This window comes from Alexandromys fortis, unplaced genomic scaffold (assembly GCF_014885135.2).
Source record: "Alexandromys fortis isolate MF-2015 unplaced genomic scaffold, M_Fortis_MF-2015_v1.1 scaffold_181, whole genome shotgun sequence".
Lineage (NCBI taxonomy): Eukaryota > Metazoa > Chordata > Mammalia > Rodentia > Cricetidae > Alexandromys > Alexandromys fortis.
The window spans coordinates 3,356,452-3,372,524 of NW_026068069.1; the positions used below are offsets into that span (position 1 = coordinate 3,356,452).

The following is a 16,073-nucleotide window of genomic DNA, read 5'->3' on the forward strand; positions in this document are numbered from 1 at the left end:
CAATAATTCTTGATTTTCCCAACTAACCAACATTTAACTGTGAATTAAGTCAAATTAATTTAATAATACTATTACAATTTAATTATTAAGTTGAATCAACTTAACTATTAATTTGCCAAAGCTTCCTCCAATCAAATGCACATAAGAGTACAGCAATTTGTATTTCTTAAAGCTTGTCCAGTGTCCTGTGTATTTTAGCAAATGATGGTTTTTGTGACTTTGAATGTAGTGATACTGTACATAGTATGCGTTTTTAAATAAGAATCATCTTTTTTTTTTTTTCCGAGACAGGAAAGCTCTATAGCTTTGGGGCCTGTCTTGGAACTCGCTTTGTAGACCAGGCTGGCCTCAAACTCACAGAGATCCTCCTGCCTCTGCCTCCTTTGTGCTGGGATTAAAGGTGTGTGCCACCATCACTTGAGAAATGAGGGCCATCTTGATGGAGCTACGGAAGTGCTCGGTAGATATTATAGTTCCTTAGAAAACATGAATTAGAAGGGGAGTTTTTTAGCTTTAAGAAGATTGATAAATACTGAAATATTAAAGCATTCCTTAAAAATTGGAAACAAGAGCTGGAGAGATGGCTCAGTGGTTAAGGGCACTGACTGCTCTTCTAGAGGTCCTGAGTTCAATTCCCAGCAACCACATGGTGGCTCACAGCCATCTATAGTGGGGTCTGATGCCCTCTTTTGTCATAAAGGCCTCTATGTGCAGATGGATCACTCATATACATAAGTAAGTAAATCTTAAAAAAATCGGAAACAAGAATATCTGGAATCACTACCTATATGCAACATTCTAGTACTTCCTTACTTGTGTAACTATTAAAAACATAAAGATCGGAAGGGTAAAAACAGGTGGGGAGATAGCTCAGTGTAAAACACTTGAAGAGCTGAGTTTAAATTCTGGCACTCACATAGAAAGTTTAGTACTGTGTGGGGCAGAGACAAGAGGATTGCTGGGGCTTGCTAGGTGTCAGCCTCATTCCAGGTTCAGTGAGAGACCCTGGCTCAAGGGCATAAAGCGGATAAGGATGGAGCAAAGCATTCAATGTCCCCCTTAGGCCATTGCACAAATGCACACCCACACAAACATGTATCATATACCAGAGCATACACACACACTCACTGCAAAAACAAATATTTTAATATTTCTAATGGTTTTATCATCTGCAGAAGAATATTGTAAAGTCTACAAATTATCAAAACTAAACAAAGGATGTTGAATAAAAGATCAATTTAGAGATGTGCTCAAATACATGTGAACACAATACACTCATGCACACATATATGTGCAAAAACCCCTCAGTCAATTTAGAAACCTAAGAACATTTCTGTATATTAACAAAGCAGTTGCAATACATATCTTTACAATAGCAACACAGGAACCAAGTACCTAGAAATAAGTTTAATAAAATGATCTATGAGATCTTTGTGTAGAACGATCTAAAATTTTGTTGAGCGTTATTACAGATGATCTAAGCAAATGGAGAGATACATGATGTCTCTAACTATGACTATTTCTGCTTTAAAGATGCCAAATTTCTTTAAAATGAACAATGTCATTTCGACTAAATATAAAAGTCAATCCTAAGACTCATATGACTATTCTCTTCAAGTATATAAGTAGTCCTGCTTTACTAGACTTACTTTTACTATAATGTGATAAAAATTAGTAGCATGATATAAGACAGTCTGGTTTTTCATACTAAGTAGAGGAGGAAAGGTTAACCAATAAATAATTCAGTAACTAAATAAAAAATGCTGTTGATTAACATCAAGAAACAAAGATAAACTGCAGCTGTAACAAGGACCCTAACTTTAAAGGAAATGTTAAACAAACAAACAAATCCTTGTAAGGTCTTTACTATAGAAAGCTGCAACCACCACAATGCAGAATTGTGGAGCTCAGTTCTAGTAAACATACTACAAAACACACCCTGTCATCTACGGCTCAGGCAGCATTCTGGAAAAGGGACTGAAGACCCTAACAGCCAGAGAACCAGGGAGTTTGCTGTGAGACTGTGTCTCCTAGGAAGGTCAGAAGCTAAACCATAAAGTGTCATCAGCAAGATTGCCTAAACATGAGCCGAATAAGAACAATACCAACAGACATGCTAAGGTGGATGGGGAAAGCCCATGGGGCCTTGACCCTATACAAAGAACTACAGACAACTAAGGAACACTGAGAGTGAGAGAAATATTTTCCCTAGTGAAGAGTTCCCAATGACTTACCCAATACCAAATGGTCAGCCCTGAAAACATACATACAAGTAATAGTATACAAACCGAGGTTATTTTAAAACAATATATAGGTATGTGCATATACGCATATACGTGTGATAACAATTAATGAAAAGAGGCCATGAATTTGAAAGAGCAAGGAGGAGCATATGAGAGGGTGTGGGTGGGGGAAAGCGAAGGGAGAAATGATTTCATTTCAAAAAAGAAAAAAAATAGAAAAACAAAGTCTTGGACATAATGTGAAAAGACAAATTTGAATAGAACAAAAATGTTACAAGACCTGCAACTGGCAGAAAATTACACTTCAGAGTATTTATGAGCTGTCAGCAAGAAGGAAAAGGTAGTGTCCCCTCCACACAGCCTGGCATACAATAGTTACTCCATAAACTTTGCCTGAATTGCGTGCTTGAATAAAAATAGTACATGGATTCTATCTGTTTCTATTTAAGGTAGCTTGTTAGTCTGAGAATAAGCTTTATTGGCTCCAGTTCATGGGAAAGAAAATAGGAAACCAAACAGTCACAGCTACAGGAATTCCCAGTATGTATTTAGGATATAGAAGACGTGTTTTCTTATTCTCATTTTGTATCTGAAAAAATCTAACCAATGTGTGCCTGCGTTCAAGTATTTTCAGTAATTTTATATACGAAACACCATGATCTTTCAACTAGATTAAAGGTTCTTCCATGCGAGCTCCTCCATTCCTGTTTGGAGGTATGTTAATGTATTTTTAGGTTGTTTCCAATATAAATTTAAAAGTAGCATTCATAAATACTGAGATGGAGAGCTAGTGGTAAGTATTGTGTAGGTGGCATAGATCTGTATCCTTTCAGACAGATGGGAACATTTAGATTTCGGTAGCCTTTTCTTTTGATAAGGGTTTTATTTTTGTTTTTAAATTATGTGTCTGTGTGTGTGTGGGCGGGGGGGGGGGCGTTGTACACATGACTTCAGTACTCATGGATACCAGAAGAAGGCATCGGAGTCCCTGGGGCTGGAATTACCTGTGGTTGTGAACCACTAGCTATGGGGACTGGGCACAGCCCACTAGTCTCCTGCAAGAGCAGCAAGTGCTCTTAACTGCCCAACCATCTCCCCTTTTCTTTTTGTTCTATTTACTTATTGAAAATTGCATTTATTGCATTTACTTAAATCACACCTAGCAATGTATTTTTGTTTGCTAGTGCACCGCAATTTTCCTCATTATTTTTGCAAGCCGAAGAAGAGCTTGCATGGCTGTCGAACGGGCAGACGAGGCAGACAACGCATTTCAGAGAGTATTGGAACTTGGCAAAACATGAACATACGCTGCAGGGATTTTGCATTTATTTTTAAAGACTTCTTTCTGTGTATGAGTGTTTTGCCTGCAGGGATATCTTTGGACCACACATGTGCAGTGTCCAAGAAAGACAGAAGAGGATGTCAGAGCCCCTCGCATTGGAGTAACAGATGCCTTGTGGGATCTGGGATCTGAAGCCAGGTCCTCTGCAAGAGCAGCCAGGGTTCTCAACTGTTGAGCCTTCCAGCCTAGAGTTTTACATTTTTAGCCACCTGTCTAGCCACTAATAATGAATGGGAAAATGAAACTAACATTAAAACTTACAGAATTATTGAGACTAAATTAATACGGAGTTGAGTTTCCATCAGTAATATGTAATTACACCGTATCAGAGCGGTGTGCTGGTATTAACACGGCTGAAAGGGGACGTGTCCCGACTGTGGTCAAAGGTTCTCTAAGTCACTGTATCGTAGAGAACTGAACCAGAGCGCGTAGTCATATTTAGTTCTTAATCAGAGAGACAAAAAAGAGGACGATTGTCTGAATGTTTTAAGAATAACTACTTAATCATATTTTAATAATAATTTCTGGTTTGGTTGTCTAACCCCACTTCCTGAAAAGCTTACAGCAAGTCAAGAATGGAGGAAATTCCCAGGGCCCGGTTATCTGATGTGAATATAATAGAGGAGGTGAAAGATCAGGCTCAGTGGTGGCAATAGTGGTTGCTGTTGGTTTTCTCCGGTTTTTATTTATTTGTTTGTTTGTTTTCTCTCTCTGCTCCCATCCCTTCTTTCCATACCCTCCCAGCTCCATCCCACAGGATGCCTGGCTTGAGAAGTCCCTTTCCCCTGGCTCAGCGTTCCTCCAGGGAATGCCATAGGAGCTCTTCAAGGGCCACCTGCCCGGTGGCCTGGGGTGGTCTGGGTAGTGTGCTGGATGGCCAGGGCACCGTTGTTCTTACCTGAAAAACACAGAGCTGGGGCTGTCAGTGGAGCTGTGCTGGGCCTCAGTGCTGGTCTTCGGGCTGCTGGGAATCTCAAACTTGAACACATTGTCACTGGAGGAAGGCCTCTTCTTCCCCATTGCACTCCTGTCCAACAGCCCTTCAAGAAGTCAACTCAGAAGCTCATCGTCAGAGCTCTCAAACGAAGTGAAAATTGTTGTATCCAGCAGGCAGCCACAGCTCCTGCCTGGCAGGAAGCTCCTACCCGACTCTGATCTAGCCCAGGCAATTTTTTTTTTTTTAAAGTTAGTTAATGAGTAACGTATCAGTATGACACACAGCCCGGTTCTCATCTTACTGACATTTGCTCTGAAAGAGAAACAAACGGATTTGGGCAAATCAGCTTTCGCTTTATGAATATGAACATTGCTGAATCTGTGGACTTAGGCAGAAAAACCTATGGAAAAATAAACGATTCAATCCAAACAGGGAGGAGCAACGCGGGTTGCAGGTAGACATTAAAAACAGGATACCCTTGCTAGCTGCCTGAGCCTGCTGGGCAGGGTGAGGAATGTGGATGTACTGTTTGCCCATGCATACAGGAAATGATCCTCACCACTATGCCCAGGATGCTTACAGCTGTGTGAGCCTTGGTCCTCAGGACCTAAAGGCTTCTGAAAATCTGATGGACATGGCAAGGCAAAGTCAACTAGAACTCTGGGCCTCTATTCTGCTCGGTTACAGTTGGCCACAACCTTTAACAAAACCACACCAGCAACGACACTAAGAAGCAAGTGTTTGAGGGTCTCGTCTCTGTCACTTTCTGAGTGGGCACCTCAAATGGTCCCCACCCTACAGGGCTTGGTGTCTATCTCTCTGCCTCACAGGCTTAGGAGACAATTACGCGGGAGAATGTGTCATGGTGGTTTGTAACTAAGAATGGGTTGATATACATTGTACCCAAACCCAGGAAGTCCGGAAAGGAAATGTCTTTGCGTGATAATATTCAGCCACTCAATGGTCATGTGATAGAAAGCATCAGTGCCCTCCCACACGTGGTTTTCCCAGCAAGGAAGGTTCGCGCCAAAGGAGCCTGGGCCTTTGTGATCAGCCAGTGGCGTGGGGAGCAGTACAGATTCAGAGTGTGGAAGGGAGCAGAGATTTCTGGGAAATCAAACCTTCAGCCTCGGCCTTGTTATCACTCTGCTGATAACCAGGCAGGGCTAGGTTTGCTGACTGCACCACTGCCTGGAAGCACACTCTGGGAATGAGGCAAAGTATGTCTTTCAGTGGAACTTTCCTGGTACCCAGTAGGGTGACCTGCTTATCTTTGTCTGCCTGGGATTTTTCTCCTAAGAATCAATCATCGCTGGGCAAACTGTGACTGGTGGCCACACCAGTGTCCTGTGCTGAGACTCTTGATGGTGTCTTGGACCCAGCTGCCCCTTGAGCATCCTGATGAGGCGTAATCTATGTCTCTCTTCTGTCCCCTTGTCTTATGTCTCTCTTCTGTCCCCTTGTCTTGGTATTTCCATTGTGTGGGAAATCACATTGCAAAGACACGGTATAAAATCCAAGTTATACTAAAGTGTTGCATGATACTGGCCATTGGATCTCTTAAATAAGCATCCACCAGCAAGGTAGGTTTCCAGCCTTGTTAGAAAAAGTCTGCTCAGCTCAGACGTTAACAAGCTATGAAGTACAAGATGTTGTTTCGCTCCTGTACCTACGGAGTTTAGTTGGCAGCAATGTTTAACTCAGAATAAAAGGTCTCTAAGGGGGTAAATTCTGGTGTCTATGTGATGGGCATAACTTCCACTAGGAAAGCTTCCCTAGACTTGATTAACACAATATCTATCTATTGGCAAAGCTCTCCGCTAGCCTCCAGCCTTCATGGCCCCTCTGTGTGCTCTACATTTCAGTTTAAAATTCATGTTCAACAGTAGGCTGAAAATGGGTGCCCACAATGTACAAAAGAACTTTGGGTGACTGTTGAGCAGCGAGATCTCTGTTAATTCTAGAGTTTTGGAAGTTGCTTACAATGCACTTTCAGTTTACTTAGGTAATATCATATCCTTCTGGAGTCTTTGATGGAGTTGAAGAATATATAGTTAAAGTTTTCCTTAGTTATGATAAAAGATAAACTAGATAAAAATATTATAACTATAATTCTTGCTTGATACCTGTTGTGTTATATGTCATTTTCCTATGTTAAAGTTAAAACCTTCCTTTTTATTTAAGCAGGAAACGGGAAATGGTATGGGAAGTTCTTCTGTCTATGTGTTGCTTTTATTGGTTAATGAATAAAGAAACTGCTTTGGCCTGTGATAGGACAGAATAGAGCTAGGTGGGAAAAACTGAACTGAATGCTGGGAGAAAGAAGGAGGAGTCAGGAGAAGCCATGTAGCTGCCACCAGGGACAGATGTGCTGGAACCTTGTCAGTAAGCCACAGCCACGTGGCAATACACAGATGAATAGAAATGGATTAATTCAAAATGTAAGAGTTATCTAGAAATATGCATAAGCTAATAGACCAAGCAGAAATTTAATTAATACAGTTTCTGAGCGATTATTTTGGGTCTGGGAAGCCAGAAATGAACAAGTGACCTCCACCAACAGGGAATGGAGGTTCCTCTCAACTACACAGAACAGTAAACAATCACTTATCACTATGACGTTACAGGAAGCAACTTGCTTCCAAAGATACTCATTATAATGGGATCTTCCAAGTGACCCTGGTGTTCATGTAAGGATAATATCACCATGCCAGGAGAGAATTCTCTGTTTCATTGCACCATCATATGATGAATTTGATAAAAGACCACCCCACCCATGAGCCAAAGCAAAATACATGCTGACTGTCTGAGTCAGTGTTTAGTTCATCCATTGGTTGTTGTAAATTTTCTAAAGTTAGATTCAGAAGACAATGTTCCCTGCTCTTTGACATCACTAGAATTAAAATCCCCACTCTCAACTCAGGCACAAAGCAAGAAAAAAAATGGCTTTCTTTGAATTTCAAAAAATGCTATTTTAATTTTCAGCTAACTGAAAGGAAATATTAACACTTAAAATGTAGAAAAGATCCAGATTTTGTTATTTCTAGGATAAATAATATTTAATTATAATAGGTTGAATTTTGCCCTATCTGCAGCATTTCTGGGATGAGATTGATACAATTTGTTCCCCTCAATATTAGAATGATCTTGCTTCTCATTCTTAGAGCATTAACAATTGACCATAAAAGTTGACCTCAAGACATATCATAGATACAGAAATTCTTTGTTGCTCCATTTGTTTATTACTTGTGTGAAACACATGTACATCTTTGTTGCGTGTGTATGTGCGTGAGTAAGAGGGGGGAAGAGAGAGAGATTTGTCTCACTATATTTTATACCTCTTTAGAGTAAAATAACATGTTTAAAACAAACAAAAATAAAATTTATGGCCAAGATGATGTTTGAAGTCTTCTCCATCTCTTTGTGTAAACACCACAGAGTAAATTTTGGCTTTAAGTGTTTTTTTTTTTTAATTCTTTAATCAAGCAGGGCCCATAGTTTTAACAACTTGGCATTGGGCAATAATGATAGGCTTGTTTACTTAAACCCAAGAGTTCTGAAGTCCATGTCTGAAGCCATAATCCACCTTCTGCTACTAGCTAGTTTTGAGGTGGGGTCTTTCTGCCTATTTGAGCTTCTTTTCCTCCTCTTTCTTCTCCCCCTCCCATCTTTTCTAGAAGTATGGAGTTTGGATATCAAGACATATGATCAAACTACAAACATTAGACAGCTTTAAACCAGCTTCCCAGAGGCATGGAATGTAAAATTCTATTTATAAGTGAATATTTCCTCTGTGATTAAGCAGAGTTAGAGAGATTTGTACTCTGTGATTCATTTGGTGGATTTGGCTGTGTCTTGGCTAGAATAAAAGACATTAATTTGTGTGCTCTAAATTCATGTTACTGCCATTTGGGCATGGAAGGTTCGAGTATACAGTCTGTATGCAGACAGAATCAGAAAAATACTATGGATGTCAGGGAAGATTATGACTTTTTCAAAAAATATTTATTTTCAGTTATGTGTATGTTCCTGGGTGTATGTGGAGTATGTAAGTTCAGGTGTCCACAGAGGCCAGAACAGGGTGTTCAATACCCTGGAACTGGAGTTACAGGCAGTTGTGAGCCACCTGATGTGAGTGCTGGGAACCAACCTAGGGTTCTGTGCAGAATCAGCTGTGTGTGCTTTTAACCAATAGGGTCATCTTCTCCAGCCCCAACTGGTTTTGAGCTGGCCATATTTTCACTAATGTTGAATGGAATCTCATACATCGTGCAATTAAAAAGTGTGGGTTTTTTTTTCTCAGTGCAATGGCAGCTGTGTGCTCACGCATGGCTTGTGGAAGACACAGCCCCACAAGCAGAGCTAAGAATCTGGGGACTCCAAATGCCCCCTTTTATGGTAATGGTGCCACCGAGTAGCTTGTACTGTTCCTGGCTTACTCATTGGCTGCAGTCCACATAAAGTCCCTTTCAGTGTCTTCAAGAATCTTCTGTTCTATGATTTCTATCGTGAAGATTGGAGATGAGGTTCATTCATCTCTCGTCAGCCCATCTCTGTGAGGATGAAGGGGGAAGGTAGACATGGGCCTTGACAATGTCTAATTATATAACTCTATAGAGGCAGTGACAATAGGAGGAGTTCTGCCCCCAGAGAGATTAGAAAATTAACCTTCCAACAGCAGTAAACAGTTAGTACTTGGGGCAGCCTTTTCTTTAGGCATTTTGATTGGTCTTTGTGGCAGAAGGGAAAGAAGTTTGAAAACAGTTTCCTAACCCAGTCCAACCACCAGCCCGGGCAAATATTTTCATGGTTCTCAATTGTGTTTGCTTACATTTATAAATTAGGTTACGATTGTTAATTTTGGGCTGGTGAGATGGCTCTGTGGATAAGGAAGCTTGAGACCCAACCCGATGAGCTGAGTTCAATCCCTGGAAACCACACGGTGGGAACAGAGAAGCCGTGCTGGCAACTTCTGAGGTCCGCATCCAGTACGCAGTGCACACACCTCCGTCCCCCATCAGAAAATAAATAAACAAAGGTAAGAACTCTAAAAAAGGATTCCTCTTTTCTCTCCTCTTTCCTTCTTTTCCCTCTTCATCTCCTAGTCCCCCTTTTTCTCCTCCTCCACTCAACACTGTTGCAAGGCCCACTGCTCAGAGCCCACACCTCCGGGTCATAGTTCTATACTCAATTCACAGTGGTGACGAGGCCACTCTCCTGCTGGGTGGAAGCTGCCCTTCACTAGCAGTGTCTTCTATGGGAACCTGAGGGAAAGGAGGGGTGAACCTAGGCTCAAAGTGGTTCTCATCGTGGTCAGATCCATCACGGTTCTTGTTTGTATCAGGCACAACAGCGCATTTCTCAGAGCGTGATCACTGGGCCACGTGGCAGACAGAGGTGTCATGTTTATAACGATGCTGCCTGGGACCATAAGGGACTGACTAGTCCTCCCGTTCACAAGATAGGGATGTTCCAGATCCAGATGGGCTGTGGATCTGGCGTTTGCCCATTTGGCTGGCTCACAGTGACAGCAGAAAGCAGACCCACCAGAAACCTGCAGAAGCTGACTCGCTCATTTTGAGACAGACACTTTGACACTCAAGTCTGGGTGCTGGCTGAAGCCCCTCCATCTGTCCCCAGGACTTTAGATTTAAGTAGCCTGTGTTCTCTGATTTAATTTGCATCAGCTGACAGATTGCATAGAGTGACTGCATACTCTGCCTTTGGCTATATCTGACTTGGTAATTATTTTTGAAGATACTATGGTTATTTGTGTACTAAAGGGGCATTTTTAGTGATATTACTAGAGTAAAATATATCATAACATTAAAGTTGCAATTTTTAAGTCAATATGTTGGTGGTATTATTCATAAAATAAATGTTTATTATTCTGAAAATACATAAAACATAAAAGTACTTCAGATCCCCGAGAAAAACACTGTTCATATCGTGGTATCATCAAATTTACATTTTATTCCCAAAGTTTACCGAAGTCATTCAGTAATCCTGAAAGTATGGCCAACATGACTAAATAAATAAATCTATCACTTTTGAGAGCCCTTATCAAAAGGGAGTAATAAAAAAAATGTCTTCTTGGCTCCTTCCTTAACAGAGTCCAAGGGCAGTTGAGATAATGTTAACAGTGTCATTGGACAATCTCAGGACACAGGGCTGAAATTTACCGCAGGTCACCATGGGTTTGGGATGACTCTAGGAACTTGATGTTGATCACCGGTGGCCTAGCCAGAGGAGCAGTAGGTGGCGATTGACTTCAGGGTGTCAGCCCACTAGGAGGAAAATCCCTGATGGGTGAATCTCGGATAGGGATGGCATTTAAACCGCAGACTCCAGAATGTCTTTTGCTTCTGCTGTGCCTTTCCATGTGTACTGCTGCCCTCTTCCTCTGGTTTCTGACATGGTGTGAATGGGTGTGGGGAGATCCCCACTGCTGTAACGTGGTGTGTTTATCTCCTGGAATTATCCTGTTCTACCTTGTGTTTTTACCTGTGGCTTATTATGGAGATGATTTCTTCGTAAGCTGTACTGTCTAATTGATAATAATAATAATGTCAGTTCAAATAGAGCTTTGATGATTAAAAATAAAACAAGTGTCGCCCAACTAGAGCACGCGAGTTTCTATTGAGGAGCTGGATAGACAATTGAGTCCCGGTAGCCCAGCTACTTTAAATTCTTTTAATCTTAATGTTGGGAGGTGTGTTCATAGGTTTCAGAGCGCATAACAGCTGGAACAAAGCTTTAAAAATAGCTTAAAGTTAGACCAAGATGTTTTTGTGAAGTAGCTTTGGGATGAAAAACGGAAGATAATCTAAAGTTTTAGAAAGGCTCATAGCTGAGTGAGGAACTCTTTAAGGTCAAGGAACAGGAACAAAGTAGCCCAGTTCTCATTAGCTGAGGTGCCTGATTGTTAGGACTGGTTGATGATCAAAGATGATGATTAATTCCTTGTACCTATTTTTGCCCTCAATCTCCAGATATAAAAAACTATTGATGAATGGGTATGCACCCTAAAGATTTAGAGTAGAGCTGACTGATTGCTTTTCCTGTATTAAAGTTTAGGTTTGTGATTCCTTTAATATTCCTTAGATGATTAACTTTCAAGATAAGTAATAAAGTGGTTGATTCTTTCTTCGTAACCACCCTATGCCGCCTGCCAGTAAAAGAAATGGCTGAGAAAAATCCCCACTGCTTGCTCACACCCTGTTAATCTGTAACAAATTACTTAGATGTAAATGTATGTGGGTTCTTGGGATGATTTTATTTTGATTGTGTAAGGGAGATGCAAGGCATGTTTTTACTTGTATTCAATATAATCATTCACTTGAAAAATAGAATGCAACCATATTGTAATTTCTACATTGCCTGGAAGATTTTTTTGGGGTATATAAGATGGAGAAGAAAAAGAAACAGACAGAATTCAAGAAAGGAATGCAAAAGAAAAATAAAGAAAAGGTCTGAAGGAAACCACCAGGAGAGTATGTGAATGTTTTCCCCCCTTACCCCACAGATAAAAAAAGTCACAGTACACCGACTCCATGGGTTTCCCTTTGAGCCCTGTGTTGCTGGAGGCTGCCTCCCCGCCCAGGCAGCAGAAATTGATTATGAGATTTGGGGACCAGTATGGACCTTACAAAGCATTCAGTTAAATTAGTTCTTGTTGTCTCTGTTTGGAAAGGATGGCGACCTTCTCAAGCTCACAGAATAATCAATAGTGAGGGGAGCACTGCCTCCAGGCTCCATTCATTTCTGACTTCATAAGTGGATGTTTTCTGCATGATGGTGCTCTGTAGACCTACTCGCTGTGAATCATGGGGGAGTAACTCTGCTCAGCTGCAACCCATTAATGTGTGCTCTTTGTTCCTCTTGTTCATAGTTGTCTCCTTCCCCTTCTCCTCCCCCTTCTTTCTCTTCCTCCTCCTCTTTCTTCTCTTCTTTCTCCTCTTTCTCCTCTTTCTCCTCTTTCTCCTCTTTCTCCTCCTCCTCCTCCTCCTCCTCCTCCTCCTCCTCCTCCTCTTCTTCTTCTTCTTCTTCTTCTTCTTCTTCTTCTTCCCCTTCTTTTCCCTTCCCCTTCTCCTCCTCCTCCACCTTCTTCCATTATCTATCTATCTATCTATCTATCTATCTATCTATCTATCTATCTATCTATCTATCTATCGTCAGTGGAAGGTCCCTTACCGGTCCTGCTTTCATGGGTGGCCAAAATCAGGGAAAGGGGTGGGTCACCAGCTGGCTCAGGGAGGGCCATTTCCACATATCATTTCCACACAGAACTAAACAGACAAACACAGACTCACTATTGTGGTTAGAAGCTGGCAGCATGGGATGGTGGGGGTGGGGTCAGAAGTAGGGATGTCATTAAAATATAATGAAGCTGTCCTTGTACTGGGTTCCTGAGAAGGGACTTGGCCTACAACAACCCAAGAAGAATCACAAGATAAAACAACAAAACAAAACAAAAACAAACAAAAGGAAACCAGTTTGGAAAGGCCAGAGCCATCAGGGATCGAGGGGAGATGATGGTGGGGGGGGGCATTTGGTAACTGGGATGAGGGGATTGCCGTCTCCCTGCTGGGATACCCCAATCCCCTCCAGTCTGGCAGGAAAGGGGCAGTTTGCAACCCTCCAAGGGCAGGTTTGGGGCTGCTATATATTCCAGGCAGGAGAGTGCAGGGGCTCACAAAGGCTTGCCCTCCAGGGACATGACAGCTACCTCTTAGTTTTTCTGCCTTGGTGCTGTGGTCCTTAACTACCTCTTAGCTGTCAAATTCCTGTCAGCTTCTTCTTCATGGCATCCTTGGGGCAGGCATAGATCATTTTGCTCTTAAAAGGTGTATTGTCAGGGGCCTAGAAGAAGAACACCAGGTCCTCCTTCTTTTTCTTGGTCTCTTAGGGTTGCATCATAGAGAGCATAGCTGCGGTTCTTGTCTGGCAGCGTCTTGATAAAGGTGGTGTAGGGATCGTCCACAGTCTGCTACCAGGTCACATCTCCCACCAGGATCTCCTCGCCCTCCTCCAGGAGGATGCTCTTCTTGTCTGCATTCAGGAAGAAAAGCACTGCCTTCTTGCGATTCTTCACTTCTGGGGTTGAGGACTTGCGCACTTCCTTGTCTTTGAACACCCCATGACACCATCAGAGACAGTCGCAACAAAGGCCTTGTTTTTAGAAGCTGCCGGCACAGAACTGAGCCACCACAGCTGCTGCTGGGATTCGCCTGAACCGCAGTATTTCTCTCACATACAGCTTAATAGTTTTAGTTCATCCGCGAGTGTACAGTCTGACTCCCTCGTGCTAATTCTGAGTGTGTCGTGAGGTGGATCCTAGCTTCTTTTTGTTGTAGCTTATTCATGCTCTTTCATCGAGAAAACTATTTCCACCTTGGATTGCTCTAATCATTTTGTTAAAAGTTAATTAACTGCATATTTTAATTACTGTTTATTCCTGAGTAACTAATTCTTTCCAACAACGTAAGTAGAAGCATACTCAGAATTGTGAGTTCTGTATTACTTTTGAAGCGAACGGCAGCGGAATGATAACTCAAATGCACGCCTGTGGAATCAAAAGCCCAGCATCCTTCCGTTACTTCATCGTCTCCTTAAAAGGAAAACACAACCCCTGTTCTCTTAACCCATTTACATTTTATAATATGATCTCCATTCCCATCATCCTGCACAGGCAGGATTTGTCTTCAGAGGGCTGCCTGTGACCATGATGTGCCTTATATGTCTATCTGGACGTGTTCTCTTTATTGGTCTACTTTTGGATAGCTATCCACCCACCCCAACCCTTTAATCAAAACCGTTACTGTTTGAAGGATTTAAAAAGAAATTGTAGCTGGAATAACAGAGAGTTAAAAAGTGCTTCTACCTATCTGCCAGTAATTTAATAAAACTTAAACTAGAAAACAAAGAAAAATTCCTAAACCCCAAAGCCTGACCCCCACACAGCTCCTGCTTAAAAAAAACAAAACCTGAAATTATTTTTAATCCTCTCTTTCCCTTTCCTTTCTGCCGTGTGTGTGTGTGTGTGTGTGTGTGTGTGTGTGTGTGTGTATACATGCACATGAGGCCAGAAGCATGGTGCTGGAAACTGAACCCAGGTCCTCTGTGGGAGCAGTATGCTCTTAACAGCTGGGCCACTCCTCCATCTGTCATTGCAAGGAACTGAAGAAACATAACCTAAAACCAAACCTAGCTGTACGGATTAAAAGGATGCAGAGGGACACCCTGGAGAGGGAAATGTGGAGTTTGGGGCACGCTGAGTCACAGACTGCAGCCTCACCTCCCTCCCTGTGTGTCACCCACTACCTTCTGTCTAAATTCTTCTACTTGAAGCATACAAGAAACTCACCTAAGTCTGCTTGCTATGCAATGGCTGTAAATGCAAGATGCTCCTTTCTAGAAGTTTCCGAGTATATTCAAGTCTGTAGGATTATGCTCACCATGATCAAAAAGCCTCTGATGAAGGCTTTTAAAATAAACAAGGAAAGTGTCTCAATGAGCAGCCAAAGACCTTTTCCATGCAGAGAAAAAGGCCCCCCACATGGCGCAAGCGGCTGCACGCCTCTCTCTGTTGTTTGTTTTTCCAGGTCTGAGACCTGTCACTTACAATTCCGGGTCCAGCTCCTCGGGTTTCACATCTTTCCACGGGAGCAAATTCTTCCAGGGCATGAGCTGAGCTTGCAGTGTTTGCTGGATGCTCCTCTTCGGTGACAGGGCCTGCTGCGTTCCTTTCATCTCCGGAAGCCAGCTGATCCAAGAAACTCTGGAGAGTTCCAGGAAGAAACTCCGGGTTTGTGCTCCACCTGGCCAATGACAGCCCTGTCAGAGAAGCTTCTGGTTTCTCTTTCAGAGGCTGCTCAGGAAGACAGGATTGGCCACACCCGAAACGTCCACCTGTGGCTCTGAAGGTGACCACAGGGAATCTGTGCAGTCGCTGTGGAGATCAGCCATGGAGGTCCCTCAAAAGTAAAAATAGAGCTCCCATACGACCCAGCTGCGCCACTCCTGAGCGTAGGCCAGAGGCCTCAGAGTCAGCAGACCGTAGGCAGATTTGCACATCCACGTTCACTGTAGCGTTACTTACAAGCGCCAAGATATGGAACCGAGATGCCCGTGAGAGGATGACTAAAGAAAATGCGGTATATATACACAGGCTTTAAAGAATGAAATAATATCATTTTCAGGAAAATGGGTGGAACCGGAGATTATGTTAAGGGAAATGAGAATGCCTGAGAAAGACAATTGTCATGTTTTCTCTCTTATGAGCGATCTAGATTTCAATGCATGTGAGCATACAGAATATAAACATACACATCCTCATTGTGAAAGCCTGGGGGGGCGCTATTTGAGGAGAACGAGGGAATGGAATTAAGGTCAAGTGAGGGTTGTTACATTACCGGGTCCTCCACCAGTCCTGATATAATCCTTTCGCACTAGAAGGCAGCGAGTGTCTGCAACTTGACGGTTTCTACCAGAATTCTCAAATTATCCTCAGTTTATTCAGGTTGGGGACTATACATTATATACATTAAAC

The 16,073-nt window shown here is 42.2% G+C and overlaps 1 protein-coding gene and 1 pseudogene across 2 annotated transcripts in view; both read right to left on the reverse strand.

The window, feature by feature from the left end:
• Gramd2b (GRAM domain containing 2B) overlaps window positions 1–15,277 on the reverse strand; it is a 97,905-nt gene extending 82,628 nt beyond the window's left edge. The window contains exon 1 of one of the 2 annotated variants that reach the window (XM_050120884.1): window positions 15,147–15,277. In XM_050120884.1, coding sequence (XP_049976841.1) covers window positions 15,147–15,274 — 128 coding nt within the window. In that variant the 5' untranslated portion in view covers window positions 15,275–15,277. Of the gene's footprint in view, window positions 1–4,483; window positions 4,735–15,146 lie in introns of those variants that run through there. The other variant, XM_050120886.1, reaches the window with a different exon arrangement.
• LOC126487875 (cofilin-1-like) lies at window positions 13,215–14,126 on the reverse strand (annotated as a pseudogene).
• Window positions 15,278–16,073: the final 796 nt, after the last annotated feature.